This window comes from Stylophora pistillata, chromosome 6 (genome assembly GCF_964205215.1).
Source record: "Stylophora pistillata chromosome 6, jaStyPist1.2, whole genome shotgun sequence".
Lineage (NCBI taxonomy): Eukaryota > Metazoa > Cnidaria > Anthozoa > Scleractinia > Pocilloporidae > Stylophora > Stylophora pistillata.
This window is the reverse complement of record NC_142524.1, coordinates 24,409,189-24,428,058: the sequence shown is the minus strand read 5'-3', so window position 1 is coordinate 24,428,058 and position 18,870 is coordinate 24,409,189. Positions and strand designations below refer to the sequence as shown.

Here is an 18,870-nt window from a genome sequence, read left to right as displayed (position 1 = left end):
CAATTGACTGACGATTTAGCGACTCCACGGCATTGCTGGTATTGGGTGTCGCGTCCCACTCTTCGTTATCTCGTAAAGTGTAGGCCTTACAAAACACTTTTAAAATTCTTTCTCTTGACCACCACCTCACCCAGTACGCTGACCGAGACCAATGAAAATTGGTTTGCTGATTAGAAGCTGCAGCTATATCTGAAGGTAGCAGATCTTTCGCCTCTACTACATTCTTTTTACCACAAAGGACGTCGAAAGCCAACTTGACCACAGTTTGATTCGTAAGTTCCTGTATGGTATGTCCAATGTAGCGAAAAATCTTATGTTCTTCTTTGTTTTTCGTGACAATATCACTTACTCGATTGACAGACCTTTTCCAGTGCACAGTACATCCACGCAAAATGTTCTCGCAGAGTGCCGCTCCTATAACACTTTTAAAGCCGTTATACTCCGCTGGATCAAAATCTACCATTATCTGTCTAAGGTTTTGTCCATTTTTGAACAAGGGGTGTATTTTAGACACCTGTGTAAATACTTCACGAATAGCTATGGCGCAAGCATCAACGTCTTGTTTATTGAGATACAATGAAAATATATGAGGTTCATATATTTTGTACTGCGGTATTAGATACATATAATGCACGATCCTCGCAGTAGATAGCGCTATCTACTCCGATTTCACTTGATTTAAGCGGTTTTTTTTTTTAATCCTGGTTTTCTACCACATAAAGAGAAGACAAGCCTTGTCTCTTAAAAAAAAAAAAACAGTTAAATCAAGTGAAATCGGTAAAGTAACGACACCAGGAGCAAACAACACACGTATGGAACAAGGTAAGCTATTTTTATTTAATATTTTCACTTTTAACTAACTCTGTCGATATCTTGTAGAAAATCCCATACAAATCCTTATAAATATACAAATTGTGTTCCTTGGTTGGTTCTCAAAGAGAGCTTGGGCCACCTGTGGTCTTATCTACGTTCTCGCAGTAGATAGCGCTATGTACTGCGAGGATCGTGCATCATATATGTCTTGTTTATTCAAAAGTCGACGCAAAACCCACCAAATCGCTCAAATTCGCCATTTAGAGCCACAGAAACGACAATACACAGCAAGTGAGGTAGGTTTACATTTATTTTGAGCGTTAACTCAGACATTTCATGATACAAGTTTACGATAATAAGACCACAGCTGGCCCAAGCTCTCTTTGAGAACCAACCAAGGAACACAATTTCCATATTTATAAGGATTTGTATGGGATTTTCTACAAGATATCCACAGAGTTAGTTAAAAGTGAAAATATTAAATAAAAATTGCTTACCTTGTTCCATACGTGTGTTGTTTGCTCCTGGTGTCGTTACTTTACCGATTTCACTTGATTTAACTGTTTTTTTTTTTAAGAGACAAGGCTTGTCTTCTCTTTATGTGGTAGAAAACCAGGATTAAAAAAAACCGCTTAAATCAAGTGAAATCGGTAAAATAACGACACCAGGAGCAAACAACACACGTATGGAACAAGGTAAGCTATTTTAATTAATATTTTCACTTTTAACTATATCTGTGGATATCCTATAGAAAATCCCATACAAATCCTTATAAATATGCAAATTGTGTTCCCTGTGTGGTTCTCAAAGAGAGCTTGAGAAACCTGTGTTCGAATAAACAACCAGACTCGTCGCTTGTCTGGGCTTCCTGTGGTCTGAGGTCTGTCAGGTCTGAAGTTTCGAGGTCTGAAGTTTCGAGGTCTGAAGTTTCGAGACACCCCACTCTGCTCAACGTTGATCATTAGGGAGTTTAAGCAAATCACTACGGCTGGCGCTGCTACGGCTATCGTGGTTGACGAGGCTTGGGGAGAGTACGTCGCCGTAGCCCGCCAAAATTCAACTTTAAGCAACGCGAACTACAAACCTAGTACGGCTGAGAAGTTTAAAACCAATAAGCGTCTTCGCGGTAGTTTTTGCACGTCTAAAAACTGAAAATTACTTCGTTCAAAGAGACGAGGGATTCCAACGTTTGGAAAAAAAAATTGTAAGCGATCCTGTGCACAGTGAATGAGTGAATTAAAATATTTAAGCTTACGTGTTGTAAATTGCCAGTTTTGAGCTTATAAACACCAAAGCAAAGTTTCTACACGGTCCTTCATAACCCTCGTCATTCCTCGGCTTCGGCTATTTGAATTTCAAGTATTCTTTGAGGTTTGAAAAGGAAAAGTTAGACTTTCTACTTACGCATTTCTCCTGGCGTTCGCTGCGTTCTCCATGTGCACACTGCTTCGATCCTTCGACAAACCCGGCTGCAAAAATAAAGGCAGATTCACTCGGTAAGGGACAGAAAGCTTGATAAATATTCACGATAAGCTATTTTTAAAGATGTTAAGTGTATTTCAATAGTTAAAATTGCTCAGGAGAATGTATAAAGCGAAGAAAGAAGCGAGATAAGTTCACGTACCACAGACTACGCCGAAACCTTCCCACTCGCGTAGAAGGATTTCCCGCTACGGCTGGATGGGAACCACTGACATGCGTAATGACTCGTTTCTGGACAATTTTACTTCCGGTAGCCGTAGCAGCGCCAGCCATTATAGTGTGATTTGCTTAAACTCCCTATTGCTTCGATGGAGGTGCTGGGTTTCTTTGAGATATGTGTCGTTTTATTTGTCGTTTTGCATACTTTGAGGATTTACTTTGCTGATTGTGATTCAATACTGCATTTCTACGAAAGATTTGCAAAACCACCGGATAAAAGATTGCGAGGTAAAGTGATTTGGATCACTGGTGCATCGAGTGGAATAGGTGAACATTTAGCCTACAAGCTAACTGAATTGGGCTCTAAACTGGTGCTATCAGCGAGGAGAAAAGACGAATTAGACAGAGTGAAAAATCAGTGCCTGAGTAAGTGTTACTTTTAGGTGTTTTTTTTTTTTTTCGGTAAACTTAGCGATCTTTATTTGCAAGTTACAGTGATCAATACAAAGACGTTATTTTGGCAATTGGGGTTCAGATGCACCTAAGCAGGTGTTGAAATAGAAATGGGCAGCCTTTGTGAAGACTGCAAGAGGTAATCTATGAACACGGACATTGGAATCTGTCCCATCATTATTGGGATGTTGCCACTTCAGTATGGTGCTATTATGCGGGGATAAACTGCATATTTTATGCGTTAACACAGCTCTTTTTTTTCTTGCTGTACAGGCTTGGCAAAAAAGATTTTTCCATCGACATCTGAGGACGATTTTCTTGTCTTACCACTGGATATTACAAACTTTTCCTGTCATGAAGACTACGTCGCCAAAGCTCTTCACAAGTTTGGCAAGGTAATTTTTAGGTACTTCATAATCAAGGCATTTGTACTATTATCAATGCTTCTGGTACTATATTGGTGTGTAGACACGGTAACCAAATGGCCATTAATGTAAGATAAAAATATCTATCATAGTAGGACCTCCATGATCTCAGTTGCACACTAGACAAACATTTTGAAAACCGATCCCTGTATGAGGGTATCAATTGATCACAGAAGTTTAGGGCTGGGAGAGGCTGTGTGACCTGAGGAGATTGATGCTAAAAGAAGAAAGGCAGAAAAAGGAAAGGAAAGTGGTTGTCATACATGTATGGTAGATGGGAAATATTTGGCTTGCCATCCATACATCATGAGCTCAAACCAAATGGCTTCTCCTATGTCCCTCTCATAAGTCTTATGAGCCTTGAAGGGTCCACATTGTATTGCCACTTCTCCTCAAAGGGATGCTAGCTCACCACAGTTTACCCACCCTTTGTTGACCCTTTGACCCTTAAAGATTAAGTTCTCCTTACAATATTCCCCCCTGAATCATACATTAAAGTCAGGAGAATATATAAATTGATCACTAACTAAAGAAGCCTTTAATTGAGTAAGAGATTCTCCTTATCAGCACCTTAGGGAATATATAGACAACCGTATGGAGAATATACGTACTAATGTTAGGGTGTTAAATAGATGATATTACATGGCGGCGTGGGGATATGAATTTAATCTTCGAGTGCTGTAAGTATCTCTCACTTGTTTGCTTTGTTCACTCGTGAGCTGTAATTTGAACACAAGAAAATAAAATTTGTATCCCCAAGTGGCCATGAAATATTCTGTTTATTTTATAGGTACTGATGAAATTTCCACATAAAACAAACTTTTTTTTATCAATTTTTGAAACAACAAAGTAGTGTAATTAAAGTGGTCACCTATTACAAAATGTCTGTCACAAAAATGTTATGAAACTCGGATTTAAAGTTAAAAGGAGAAAAATAGACAATAATACATATATTTTCTGTTCCAAAAAGTCAAATTTCAAAAGAACTGACCATTCGCATTAGCAGGAAGCTCTCTTGTAATTGGCCAATCATGTTAGTAACCATGATTGGCCAATATCAATATCCTCACCCCTGATAAATAAAAATAGTATCTTCACTGCATATGATAAAGATATGTTTTTTTAGTAAAAGGAAAAATCCTGGTATTTCATCACTATCTATTTTATAAGTAATTTCTTAGAGATCGATTTCAAGCTAAAAGAGATTATTTAAACGTTCGGATCAGCGAATTATGCCCAGTAAATCCGGAGGTATAATTTTTTCAATTCCTGCTCTGACAACACAGAAGATGATAATCATTTCAAAATAATTTCACAGTGGCGTCTCCGGCACGAAATTGAATAAAAGACTTTTCCTCTCAGAAATATCTAAATGGTTTGATCTGCACATCGTAGAAAATTTGAAGAAAATTTTCCTATTCGAAAAGGGAACACTTTACCATTTCAATCAGCGACAAATACTCAAAAGAGCCGCAAAATTTGTGAAGCGAGCAAGGTCCGAAATACGACACATTGAGTTTACAGTGACCCTATTCAACGGTGGAACGGTGGAATGGTGGAATAATCCACAACGTGGAGTGCCTTGTTGTATGAAACAAGTCTCAAAAAAATGGAATTGCAATGAAATAAGAAAATGATTTATAATAAACTAGCAAAATCAAAGTTAAAATTAATAGAAGCCTAGTTTAATCATTATTGGAGCCTAGAGAATAGATAATAGATAGAGGAACAGAGAGGTCCTTGAGCTAGCCCCAGAAGAGATCATTATTGTTCACCTATTGTTATTATTATTTTTTAATACTATTATAATTATCATTATTATTATTATTTTTATTATTAAGGAGGTCGATCATGTATCGTCAATTTATTTGCTGTTCTGCTGAATGAAGCTGAAGCAAAATAATGCAGACATAAGATGAATTCTGCTACTCTGTAGAACAGTTGTTAATACCGAAGAGATTCAAGACTTTTCTCTCAGCCAGAGACTTTTTAAACTTGTTTTAATTATTATTATTATCATTACTATTATTATTATTATTATTATTATTATTATTATTATTATTATTACTGTCACTAGTATCATATTAATATGATTATTTGTTACCATTGGTTTTTAAGTGTCAATTAGTCACTACATTCTTGAATCATCTTTCCTTTGTGGAACAATCCTGACTCATAAAGATGTGGGATGCGGCAGCAGTAGCCATATGCAGCCTTAACTGCCTATTTTTTTCTCATGCGCGACGGGCTTTGGCGAAAAGAAGGAACTACTCTCATAGTTCACCTCTGATTGGCCGTTTTGTTTACTTTGGTTTTGGTATTTCGTCATTGATTCGAAAAACGCTCTAGGAAACGAAGTCGCGACAAGGCTGTGGTCTAGCAGCGCCCGGTGGCCCCTGGCGTTTTACTTTTCCTCTTGGGCGACTCATGAATTTTACTTTTTTTCACACAAAGCATATGCCGGGCACCCTGGATTTCACAGTTTCAGAGCATTGGGCTCCATTCAATTTTCCTTCGGGCACAGCCTTGCGCAATGACATAAAATCCTCCTTGTTTTCTTTATTCTAAAGAAAGTCTGTCTCGCGCTGTTGCAAGCTAAAATTTCAATTTTGCTCCACTTAATAGACTCATAGGGATCTAGTACTTCCTCCAACGACCATGAAAACAGAACGATGCGCTCACCTTATTGTTATTGCCATGGTGAACTGTTTGAATGAAGTGTGGATCGCTGATCCAGCACGTCTGGTAGAACTATATCTGGCACAATATCTGCCACTTGTCAGAGACTGGTAAGATAGTTCATGTATTGCAGTTGTATTCATCGGTTTTGCCTCTTCCAGTACATAGATCTTATTAGACGTTTTGTTGTGTAGTATCGCTGAGTATTTTTAAGAGTTGTGCCGTAGGGGGAGTCAAAATACAAATAACGAGGAAAAATACTCAGCGATACAACCCACCAAAACGTCAAATAAGGTATTTTTTATCCAACACGCCACATAGGGAGTGCGTGACAGAAGTATGCCAAGCGAACGAAGTGGCGCGTTATGTTGCTCTTACTATTTTCTTCAATAAATGACGAAATTTCATTGTCGTCTAACTGATTTTCTTCGTTTGTTTTATTAAATAAACTTAGATCAATATTCGCCAGCCATTCCGACTCTTCGTCGTCAAGAAATTAATTTGAATTGTCCGCCATTAGTTTTGAAACTTCAGTCCAATTCGTCGCTCGCGCGATGCGAGAAAACCTGTCTATCCCGTTCTCTGGATACAAATACCGCGTGATATTTGCACTCATCTCGGGCGTTATTTGTACTCAGCGGAGTGTAGTTGAATAATGAATATACCGCCTGGTTAGTTGAATAATGACCGCCGCCTGGTTAGCTCAATTGGGAGAGCGCCGGACTGCTGTGCGGGAGGTCGAGAGTTCAATACCGGCCGGACCAACACTCAGGGTCTTAAAATTAACTGAGAAGAATATGCTTCCTTTCTTTAACATCAAGAAATGGTTAGATATTCTAGTCTTCTCGGATAGGGACGAATAAATGGAGGTCCCGTCTCCTGCAGGGTTAGGGGCAGGAGACGTTAATTTCCCACGCACGAGATTACTGTGTGATGGATGTCCTCCCCTGGGGTGGGTTGGGTGGGTATACAGCGCTTTGGACAATTAGTGGATTTTAGCGCTATATAAATACAATTATTATTATTATTATTATCTTATTAGACGTTTTGTTGTGTAGTATCGCTGAGTATTTTTACGAGTTGTGCCGTATTTTGACGAGCCTGTAGGGCGAGTCAAAATACAAATAACAAGTAAAAATACTCAGCGATGCTACACAACAAAACGTCTAATAAGTTATTTATTATCCAACACGCCAAACTGTTATTGCAGTGAGGGCGAATTTCGCGGATGTATATTTACGGGGAGTGCGTGACAGAAGTATGCGAGGCGGAACGGAATTGGCGCGTTGTTGTGCTGCTGTTTCTATTTTCTTCATTAAATGAAGAAATTTTCTGGCCTTCAAGCTGTTTTTCTTCGTTCGATTCATCTAATGAACTTGGATCTATATTTACCAGCCACTCTGACTCCGTCGTCGGAACTATGATTCAAATTGTCCGCCATTTTTTTTTTTTTTTTTTTTCGTAACTACAATCCAATTCTTCCCTTGCGCGATGCGAGAAAACTTGTTTAACCGGTACTACAATAGACGAGTACAAATACCGCGTGATATTTGTACTCGTCTAAGGCTTTATTTGTACTCGTCTAGGTGTAGTGGGATAGTAAGTTCTGTTAGTATATCGCTGGAAGCGCCCGCGGGCGATATGAAGCGAATCCTGTGTTCTGATTGGACACTCGAGCGGGCATGATGGGCCCATCTTGCCTCCTTGGGATTGCCCGCTTTGATCCCGGGCAAAAACAAACTTGAATCAGTACTAACTTTGCAATTCTTGTATGGAGAAGCAAAAATCGCTAGAGGACAGTCAAAACAAAGAAAATATAGACGATTCTAGTGGCTTTATTGTGCTACAAACTCAGTTGGCTTTCTTTCCTGGCTCTCGTTGTAAACAAGTCATTCTTGATTCTTGATAAAGTGAATTTTTTTTCTGTAACATTAAATCCGTTATTGACCAGGCTTGTTCAGTGAAGATAGCTGGGTATTAGCTTCGTTCTTGTTCTTTGCATATTTATGGACCTCCACTTCGTCTCGGTCCATAAAAACTGCAAATTTCCCGATTCATTCATGAGCGTTTTCCCGGGCTTCATTCGTGGTATCCTCTTCTGAAGAGGTTCTACAAATAAAACCTACTATATTTAGGTTCTCTTGGGCTTTCTTTCCATTTCAATCCTCAATACTCACTGGTTTCCCCATTTTAACTTGTCTCAAACATTTTCTTTCACTTGGTCTAATGATGTACGAAACAGTTTTGAGCCCATGTAAATAATCTGTGACAAAATATAGGCTTTTAGTTTGGATCGGGAATTCATCACGTCATTTGTGCAGAAGGACCCCAGTTTACCCAAAATAGAATTTGGATATTAATTTCGTTTAATTCGCATGGAATTAATTTATATATTGATTGATATAAGGCAGCATTTTTTTCTAATTTATTTTATCACTAATTGATTGATTGACTGATTGATTGATTGGACTTGTTCATTTATTTTCAGGTGGGTACAGTGGAACTGGAAGGAGACGAACCATGAAGATCCCTGAGTAACTGCTCGGTCCCAGACTCTAAAACTGCCACTCCTTGAATTAATTATTGTTAGGATTGTGCTGTTAATGATGCACACACATTGTAAATAGTTGGAAATCTCGAATTTTACGAGCAGTCCAACGATCTCGAGCTTTAATTTAATGGGTTGAAACGAAAATGTAAGTTTCTTTTGTTAACTTGGACAGAGAACATTTTCTGTCCTCTCGATTTAGGATCACTTTCAAATCTTTTCGCTGGCGAAGGAGGTATTTTACTGAAGCTAAATGGATGAAATTTTCAGAACTTGTGCGGTTTCTAAAATTTGTAAAAAACAGTTCAGACGGCAAGCTGTTTAAACTAAGCATTTCACTTTATTTTAAGCGACAGAGGGTTTATAATTAAACAAAACTTCCAACTAAACAGGTGTTCCTTAATGGCGTCCCTCATCTTCCAGCTGTTTTCACTGAGGTTCTTCACTCTCGCAGTTTAAAGTACGTGCGGCCTCACAAATGCGTCTTTGATGTTCAACTGCCTGAAACAGTAATATTTGAAATGAAACGTGCTATTTCAAATGACAGAAGTGACCGATCAAAAATTAAAAACTTCATTTCTTTTTGTCTCTGTACGTTCAAATTTGACGCGCGACGCCAGCTAGCGCCCATATTGTACTTGAAAAGCCTATTCTCCTAACTGATGCATTTCACCCGTTTTCATAGCCCCTGAGGGCAATTTTTTTTTACGAGACCACAATACAGCTACAGTGGTAAAACATCGAGCATGCGCTAAGGAATCAATTTTGGCCCACTGCGCCGATTTCCCGCGCAAAAATTTTAAAGGAAAACTTGAGAAACAACTATTATTCGAGCATTTCTCAGTCAGCCATCACTGAGATTGAGGTGTGATGTCCTATAGAGTAACTTAGTGGATAATATTCTTGTTTCTTTCTATTCAGTACCTGTTCACTGAAGAGTTTAGGAGAATTGCAAGAAAATCCTAATTTCCGATTGATCACCTCTAGCGGTAACAGGTTAAGGGACATCGCAGTCAGTTTTTAAACCAAACAGATCCAAACCTTAATCCCTACTCTGAATGTGTTTTGAGAACTAGGATTATTCTTTAAGGCGGAAAATAAGAAAGAAAGTTGACTGAGGTATATCACCAGGACCAAGATGATTTAGTCCTTTTACTTTTGTCCTAACTGAAGATTATAATTCTATTCAGCTCCGGCTGTTACCAGAAAAACATGTGCTCAAGTTTTTTTTTTTCGTAAAGAAATTAAAAATGTTCAGCTCACGCTTTGCTAATTTGAAGTGTTTAAACGAATGTTAATGCTTGAGTTACCTTCTTTTCCCGGCTCAGTGAAAAGGGCTTATGTGTAGGACAAGAAGGCGATCTCCCTGGGCATGGTGGAACAGGTATGACAGCTTCACTATCCTGAAAAAATGTCTGCAATAAAACTGTAGCCATGAGGCACAGAAAACCCAAAGATTTTGACAGCTTATTCATGGTGAAAAACAGCGGATGCTAATCAATGTGTAACCTTTCTTTAGAGCAACGTAACTGTTAGATCGATCGCTTTGACGAGGGGTTTATATTTCTTAGTTTTGGCAATTATCGACTTCTAAATTTAGTACAAGTCAAACGGTAAATAAAATTTAATTGAACTCTCCGGCGCGCGGTCTGTTACTAATGGATTTTTATGTTCTGTATTATTGAATTACAGGCTACATTCGACCCGGCCGGCTTATACTTTCTATCGCCTTATTAAGCTGAGCGTCGATACACATGTCGAAATTAGAAAGGTTTGGAGCAGGATTCGGCGGGAGGGGCTGTACATGTGAAAATTCATCCCCCTCTTTTTTCACTCTGTTTATGAACACTGTCAAGACCAGTGCAGTTTATTTTCGTTATAAAAGTCTCTTAAACAACCAATTAAAGACCAGGAAGAATTCATTGAAGACGAGTGACGCCTTTTAACTGTATACTTATTCTACAGATCCCTCCTTCCTCCATAAACGCGTAAAAATGAAATGAAATGAATGATTCACGATACCATATGTGCCGGAACAGACAAGCAACATGTTGGATTTAAAAAATATAGTTTCCTGACTTTTCACAGCCACTCTTGGCGTGTTCACTGACAATATCGGAGGAATTCTTCATCAATACCTCGCAGACGACTAATACAGCAGCTTCTGAGCCCGTATAGCTGGCTCATCTGGCCTTGTTCTCAGAATATTATTCTTTCGTCGGAACAACTGAGGTTCCCGAGGAGTTTTATTGACGTAATTAATCTAATTTCTGCCTGATGGAGAGACAAAAGCACATTCAGTTTGTGATCAGCACGTGCTGTTGTCAAGAAGCATTCATTTTTTTGTCGTTATTATTTTTGCTTCTTTGGTACGTTTTTAACACATTTTGAATTTAAAAAGAGACATTTTCGTAAACAGGTTTACGAGAGCTACTTTACTTAAGATCCATTGGCCTTTGTTACTACTTTTCAGGCGCTCATTAAAAAATCTTTAACTTTAACGGAGGTTCAAATATCGAGACGAGATATTCTTGGAGATTAATTGCGTCAATGTGTTTAGATCAAAGGGAAAAAAGCCGTTAACAGAAGGTTATGTTTTGGGGCCGATTCAGAGTCATTTTAGCCGGAGCCTCTAAGCGAGGATTAAATGACTCCATCTGAGAGGGGTCTAAAACATATTTATAACCAATAGCATATACTATATTACTATTATTTTCACTTTGGAGTACATGGAGACATTAAAAACTGAGAAAAATTACGATAAAATTAAAGAGTCTGAAAATGCGAGCGTGTGAGCGGGCTAAACAGCTAAAAAATTTTTATCTTGGCCCGCAAGCAGTGCCACAGTGCCCGACAAAGAGATAATAATATGTGTGTTTCTTTTTAGACTTTGTACACATTTACATTAGAGAGGCCAGCGAGTGTCTCGACCCATGGGCTTTTGGTATAGTGTTTGACAAGCTAAAACTTAAAACTTGCAACAGAAGTAAAATGACCACATTTTCTTATAATCAAATGATCAAGTCCGAAGGTGATTAAAAGAAAAGATCTTTACTTTTGATATCAGCATATGGAATATGCAATTATTTAGGCCATGTATGAAATTGCATATACGACAAAAGGAAGGTTCTTTTACTTTGGAGAGAAAGATATTTTAATACCTTTAAAAAGCTGGCGTAAGCAGTGCCTTCTATTCAACTGAAAGGAACTAGTTTTCAATGCTGAAAATAGTACACGAACCTTAAAAGAATCAGCTCTAGGTAAAAACTGTGTTCTTCGTATAGCGTCGTTAGACTTCCTTAATTGAAAGTTTAATTTGTGGCTTAACTACAATTGCTTTATATGTGCCATTCTCATTTAAACATGCTAAAATATATATTAATATATATAGTTCTATATGTCAATGTCCCTCTGTATTCTTTAATTTCCATCATCCTTAGAATAAACACGTAACCGTTAATTTATTACGATATGTTGACTTTTTGCCTTCGAGAAAATTTATATGTTGCAGGTTGTTTCATCTTGAAATGACTAATATATGAAGACAGAGATCAAAAGAAACCGAACAGTGCTCAAACCCATCTGCTGTTGCAACACCCAGAAATGACGGAGGATTTAAGCCGATTATGTTAATTAAACGAACCATCCAAAATTCAGAAATTATTTTCAATGGAACAGCCTTGCTGGCTTTTTTCGTTTTTACTATGGCTCCATCGATCCCCACCAATACATTTCCTGTGCGGCTTTAATCCCCATGCGCGCGACTAATTAAAATGAAATAGATTGGTGGGCTTTATTATGTGTATATACCGTTATTTTGAATTATATAACAAACAGTTGTCCTGTTAGATCATACTGTTACTTTTCTTTTACCTTTTATTATCCAATTGTGCTTCGTAGGGTACAAATATCACGCGATATTTGTACTCCAGAAATATCCACCAAATTCGCCCGCACTGAAATAACAGTTTGGCATTCTGGATAATAAATCTCTTATTAGACGTTTGGTTGTGTAGTATCGCTGAGTATTTTTACTCTTTGTTTGTATTTTGACTCGCCCTACGGGCTCGTCATAATACGGCACAACTCGTAAAAATACTCAGCGATACTACTCAACAAAACGTCTCATGAGATATATTTATTATACTTCTCATAAAATAAAAGAGGAAAATAAAGGAAGTTCTCGGCCTGGATATGTTTTTACTATGTTCTTAAAATTTTGGCTAATCTCAGCCTGGCTGTCCTTATTTGAAGAAAAGAGAGTGTCGTGGAGGATAGAAGCATAGATGACAAAAACTTTTTTGCTTTTTTATTTCATGAAATAAATAGTGGTAAGAACATTATGGACACACTCGGCTGCTCCTCGTGTGCCACTTCTTTGTGATTAGTCTTTCTCTGAATAGACCCACGGCAATAAGGAATCTATTTATTAAATACTTATTCAACTATGAGGAAACTTTGAATGTGGTCACTTCTGATGATCCTGGTAGTGAGTGAAACGACAGCCTCCCTCAGTGAAGGCCTCATCGAAAGGCACCGACGGGTTGGATCCTCGAACAGGTCTCTGTGATGTGTTCTTTGACAATAAAGCTTAATCTAGCTCTGCCACCTGCGTACATAAGTATAATCAAGTGGGACTTAACACCTTGAGGGGTAGGGTGCAGACCTTGAGGGGTAGGGTGCAGACCTTGAGGGGTAGGGTGCAGAGGGCCTCGTGTGTCATGCAATAGGTCTGCCCGCAGGTCTTAACCCTCCTTTCCTTTGAAAAATCCCAGTTACGCGCGCCCTGATTCCCTCTTAATATATTGTCTTTTTTTTTTATCGTTGAATAACATTTGAATGAATTCAAAGCCCTGCCATACTGATCCTAATCTGCATAAATAAATTGCGAAGAAAAGATCCCCGAAGTGTCCACAAAATGTTTGGCATGTTATTTTAAGTAGATACCTACTATCATAGGGGGAAGTTCATGATAAATATTTAAAAAGGTACTGAGGAAAATCAACAGATAGCTGGTGACTTTTATTGGCAAAACCTTTCAATACGGAGAAACAATTCTCTGATAGATTCTGTCAATCTATCATGAACTTGGTACAAAAAGCTATAAGAACTTAACGTTAACATGTATATGAAGTAATAGTGATCAGTGGTATGTACCTTCAATTAAAGCGCCAAGCTGGTCTTCGCCACGGAGCTGAAATTTACCTTTTTTAGTTAGTCATTAGTCAACTGTTCGAGACCCAAGATGTTAGAAATAGAGGCAATAACTCCGTATGCTCAAAATTCTTTTGCACGAAACGATGAAACGTTTACCATACTTGCATTCTTTTTTATGTTATTGGGGACCAGTCCTTATTTGTTGCCCGGGACGGAGTCGGGGAATAGGGGAGGGCAGTTGGAGGATTCTGGGGGATCGGTTGGTTTTCAAGGGGAACGGAACGGCGATCAGTCGTGGCTAACAGAGTATGAAGGAGGATATATAGCAAATTGACTTCCAATGAAGGGGGGTCATAATGATACTAAACACACAAGGGGGGGGGGGGATTTGATATATTTTATTTTGACACAACTAGAACCTTCCCATTCCATCCCATCCCCCTACCCCGTCCAGGATATAAAGAATGACCGGACCTTTAGTGCAGGTTGCGAGTAGCCGCCAACTTACAGCCAGAGGATTAAGAAAAAACTCCTAAAAATAAAATGAGCTTATTTACCTATTAAAAGAAAACTGAGGCGAATTCTACGCCGTCACCATCTTATTTCCGCTGGAGAAGTTTCAGGTCTACCACACAGCGTAACTATCGACCATCGTAATGACCATAACTGCTGAACAGGTTTAGGGTTCGCGCTCACCGATTAAAGATAGACAAGCATCGAAATGTCCAGATGGATTGATCGTTTCTTTGCATATCTCTACTGCGATGGCAAAACAAAGCAGATGGAATTGCACAACACAAAGCTATACTTCTTATCTTTTTGTAAGAGCGGTAGTCGATCTATATCTTGTTGTGGAAGGTTACTCCAGGCAATGTCACACTAATCAAATAAGGGGAGAATTAAAGCATTATGAACAAGTGTTACTGCCTCTTTTGTGACGAAACTTCTAATACGACCCAGAATGACTAACTGTCGACGCCACCTTTTTACACTCATAGTCCACGTGAGCCTTTTAAGTCAAAATTGTCGAACAACACGCCAAGGTATTTAAAAGTAGTTTCGCAAGATATGGAATTTCCGAGAAGATTAAGATTTAAAATACAATCGCGCTCTTTATGCCTTCGAGATGTAAATACTACACAGTTAGTTTTTGAAACATTGTGAACAAGATTGTTGTCTTCTAGCCATTCAGAGAGACACTGAAGATTTTGGTTAATGTAAAAAGTTAGATTGTCTACTGTTTGGGCAGCAAGATATAAAACTGTGTCGTCAGCGTACATATTCACAGAACAGTGTTTGGCACAACGGGGTAAATCATTAATGTAGACAATGAATAACAAGGTCCGAGGATGGACCCTTGCGGCACTCCATAAGTTATGGCAAGCTCTTCAGATTATTGAGAATCAATGTGCACGAACTGCTTTCTTCCCGTGAAGTAGTTCTTAAACCATCGAAGGCTTTCGTTACATATACCATAATACTCTAATTTTCTAAGCAAAATGTCATGGTCAACTGTGTCGAAAGCCTTTGCCAGGTCAATAAACACAGAACCAGTAACTAAGCCCTTATCCATATTCATGAGAATCTCGTCAGTTGAGTGCATTCTTCTAAAACCGGATTGTTATTTTCAGAGCAAGTTATGATCGTCAAAAAAACTTGCAAGTTACTTGTGGATTAAACGTTCTAGGACTTTAGTTACTACTGGTAATACGGATATGGAGCGGTAGTTTTTAGGGTCATCTTTTGAACCTGATTTATGCAGAGGGGTCAACTTCCCTTCTTTCCATTCAGCAGGGATAACGTTAAATTATAAACAGGGATAATAGTTAAATTGAAAATGACCGACAATGGAGAAGCCAGGGCGTCTGATCCGTCCTTTAGTAGACGAGATGGAATACCATCAACACCTGTCGCTTTCTTCGATTTTAAATCTTTAAGAGCCTTACTAACCTCTGATACAGTAATCTTTCGTAGATTAAACTTTTCTGGACGATCAATTTGCGGCAGCCATTTGTAAAAAGATCGCGCGCTAGATCGGTGGATCCACCTTAAATCTTCGGCATAAGAGACAAAGAAGCGACTAAAAGTGTTACACTTGTCTTTAATTTGCTTCATTTGCCGTACGAGCATCAGCGCTGTTACTCTTTTAGCCACTTCCGAGTAGTTGTTTTAGGTTTTTCCAGGTCCCACGGGAATCTCCTCTTGTCTCCCGGAATTGTTTATTATAATATCCTTACGAATGACGCACGATCCTCGCAGTAGAGAGCGCTATTTATGCAATAGCGAAAATCAGACCTGAAAAAAATCAGGCCTGTACGGGATTCGAACCACTGACCTCTGCGATACTAGTGCAGCGCTCTACCAATTGAACTAACAAGCCAACTGGGAGCAGGCCGTTAACTTGATTCGTAATAAACCCGTGATGATAAATCAGATACGGTGAGTATATGACGTTCATATATTTTGAACTGCGGTTATAGATACGAATGATGCACGATCCTCGCAGTAGAGAGCGCTATTTATGCAATAGCCAAAATCAGACCTGAAAAAAATCAGGCCTGTACGTACAGGTTTATTACGAATCAACTTAACGGCCTGCTCCCAGTTGGCTTGTTAGCTCAATTGGTAGAGCGCTGCACTAGTATCGCAGAGGTTAGTGGTTCGAATCCCGTACAGGCCTGATTTTTTTCAGGTCTGATTTTCGCTATTGCATAAATAGCGCTCTCTACTGCGAGAATCGGGCATCATAAGTAGTGTATGGAAAGTTTACTGGTGGTTGATTTTTACTGCATTTACATGTACCACACCTTTGAGCTACAAGTACATGTCACTTTCTGTTCTGCTTTTAGGCTGCACGTAGTTATGTCAAACAAGAAACCAGGTAAGATTTCCCTCCTTACTTGTGCCGTTTTTCAAATTTGTAAAAACAGTTCAGACGGCAAGCTGTTTAAACTAAGCATTTCACTTTTATTGTAAGTGACAGAGTGTTTTAAATTTAACAAAACTTTCAACTAAACAGGTATTCCTTTATAGCGTCCGTCATCTTCCAGCTGTCTTGACTGTAGTTCCTCACTTTCGCAGTTTAAAGTACGTGCGGCCTCACAAATGCGTCTTTGATGTTCAACTGCCTGAAACAGTAATATTTTAAACGGAACGTGCTATTTCAAATGACAGAAGTGACCGATCACAAATTAAAAAGTCAACTTAATTTCTTTTTGTCTCTGTACATTCAAATTTGACGCCAGCTTGCGCCCAGATTGTACTATTCTCCTGACTGATGGTTAAACATTTTGCATTTCGCCCATTTTCATAGCTTCTGAGGGCAATTTTTTTACGAGACCACAACACAGCAACCCAGCGGTAAAACGTCGAGCATGCGCTAACGAATAAATTTTGGCCGGCTGCGCCAGTTTCCCGTACAAAATTTTAAAGGAAAACTTGAGAAACAACTACTGTTTAAAAGTTTCTCAGTCAGCCATCACTGAGAATGAGGTGTGATGTCCGATACACAACCTTAGTGGATAATTTTCTACTTTCTTATTACTCAGTACCTGTTCACCAAAGAGTTGCAAGAAAATCGTAATATCCAAATGGATCACCTCGATCGGTAACAGGTTAAGGGACATCACAGTTAGTTTTTAAACCAAACAGATCCAAACCTTAATCCCTACTCTGAATAAATTTTGAGAACTAGGATTATTCTTTAAGCCGGAAAAAAAGAAAGGAAGTCGACTGAAGTATATTACCAGGACCAAAATGATTCAGTCCTTGTGCTTTTGTCCTAACTGAAGATTATAATTCTATTCAGCTCCGGCTGTTACCACAAATACATGCACTCAATTTTTTTTGTTTTTGTTTTTTGTCGTGGACAAATTTAAAAAATGTCCCACTCACACTTCGACAATTTCAAGTGCTTAAATAAAAGTAAACAGTTGTGTTACCTTCTCTGCCTGGTTAAGTAAAAAGCGCTTATTTCCAGGACAACGTGGGGAACCCTTTGGGCATTTTGAAGTGGGCACGAGAGCTTCACTCTCCTGAAAAGAAGTCATCATTAAAACTGAAGCCACAAGGCACAGGAAACCCAAGGATTTTGACATCTTATTCGTGGTGGAATACAGTGTAACCTTTCCCGAAAGCGACTGAACTGCTAGATCGTTCGCTTTGACACGGGGTTATATATTTCTTAGTTTTGACAGTTATCGACATCACGTTGTTAATTACCTTCTAAATTTAATACAAGTCAAACGGTTAATAACATTCAATTTAACTCTTCGACGCGCGCTCTGTTACTAATGGATTTTTATGTTCTGAATTTTTCAAATGAAAAGGAACTTATCCCTAACTAGCTAAGCGTCAGAGACAATACTGCGTTATTTGACATACTGAATTACAGGCTACATTCGACCCGGCTTATACTTTCTACTGCCTTATTTAGCTGAGCGTAAACATGTCCAAATGAGAAAGGTTCGGGGCAGGATTCGGCGAGAGGGGCTGTACATGTGAAACGTCCACCCCCTCTTTTCTCACTCTGTTTATGAGCACTGTCAAGACCAGTGCAGTTTATTTTCGTTATAAAAGTCTCTTAAACAACTAATTTAAGACCAGGGAGAATTCGTTGGACAAGAGTGACGGGTTTTAACTGCACACTTATTCTACAGATTCTCCCGCCCTCCATAAACGCACAAAAATGAAATGAAATGAACGATTCACGATACCATCTGTGCCCGAACAGACAGACAAGCTACACATTGAATTTAAAAAATATAATTTTTTTAACTTTTCACTGCCACTCTTGGCGTTTTCACTAACAATATAGGAGGAATTCTTCATCAATACTTCTTAAAGGACTAGTTCAGCGACTTGGGAGCCCGTACGTACAGCTGGCTCATCTGGCTTTGTTCTCAGAATATTATTCTTCTGTCGGAACAACTGAGGTTCCCGAGGAGTTTGATTGACGTATTTAATCTAATTTCTGCCTGATGGAGAGACAAAGCACATTCGGTTTGTGATCAGCACTTAAGATACATTTTTTATTGTTATTATTTTGGCTTCTCGAGTACGTTTTAAATACATTTTGAATTTTAAAAGAGACATTTTCGTAAACAGCTTTGCGAGAGCTACTTTACCTCGGCGATCTTGGCCTTTGTTACTACT

The 18,870-nt window shown here is 38.7% G+C and overlaps 2 protein-coding genes and 2 long non-coding RNA genes across 4 annotated transcripts; 2 read left to right on the top strand and 2 right to left on the bottom strand.

Annotated features, from left to right (window-relative positions):
- Window positions 1-1,744: 1,744 nt before the first annotated feature.
- On the top strand, window positions 1,745-4,496 carry LOC148728932 (dehydrogenase/reductase SDR family member 7-like). Its single transcript, XM_088725464.1, has 2 exons — window positions 1,745-2,880; window positions 3,181-4,496. The coding sequence occupies exons 1-2, from the start codon at window positions 2,604-2,606 to the stop codon at window positions 3,402-3,404; spliced, it is 501 nt and encodes a 166-aa protein (XP_088581590.1). The 5' UTR covers window positions 1,745-2,603; the 3' UTR covers window positions 3,405-4,496.
- Window positions 4,497-4,547: 51 nt separating this feature from the next.
- On the top strand, window positions 4,548-8,948 carry LOC148728931 (dehydrogenase/reductase SDR family member 7-like). Its single transcript, XM_088725508.1, has 2 exons — window positions 4,548-6,121; window positions 8,500-8,948. Exons 1-2 carry the CDS (start codon window positions 5,991-5,993, stop codon window positions 8,543-8,545), a joined length of 177 nt encoding a protein of 58 aa, XP_088581634.1. The 5' UTR covers window positions 4,548-5,990; the 3' UTR covers window positions 8,546-8,948.
- LOC148728930 (uncharacterized) lies at window positions 8,877-10,691 on the bottom strand. The gene is made up of 2 exons (XR_015988809.1): window positions 9,870-10,691; window positions 8,877-9,060 (listed from the first exon to the last, which is right to left on the bottom strand). It is a non-coding gene; the product is annotated as an uncharacterized LOC148728930 (long non-coding RNA).
- A 5,971-nt stretch (window positions 10,692-16,662) lies between these two features.
- On the bottom strand, window positions 16,663-17,865 carry LOC148728929 (uncharacterized). The gene is made up of 2 exons (XR_015988762.1): window positions 17,658-17,865; window positions 16,663-16,844 (listed from the first exon to the last, which is right to left on the bottom strand). It is a non-coding gene; the product is annotated as an uncharacterized LOC148728929 (long non-coding RNA).
- Window positions 17,866-18,870: the final 1,005 nt, after the last annotated feature.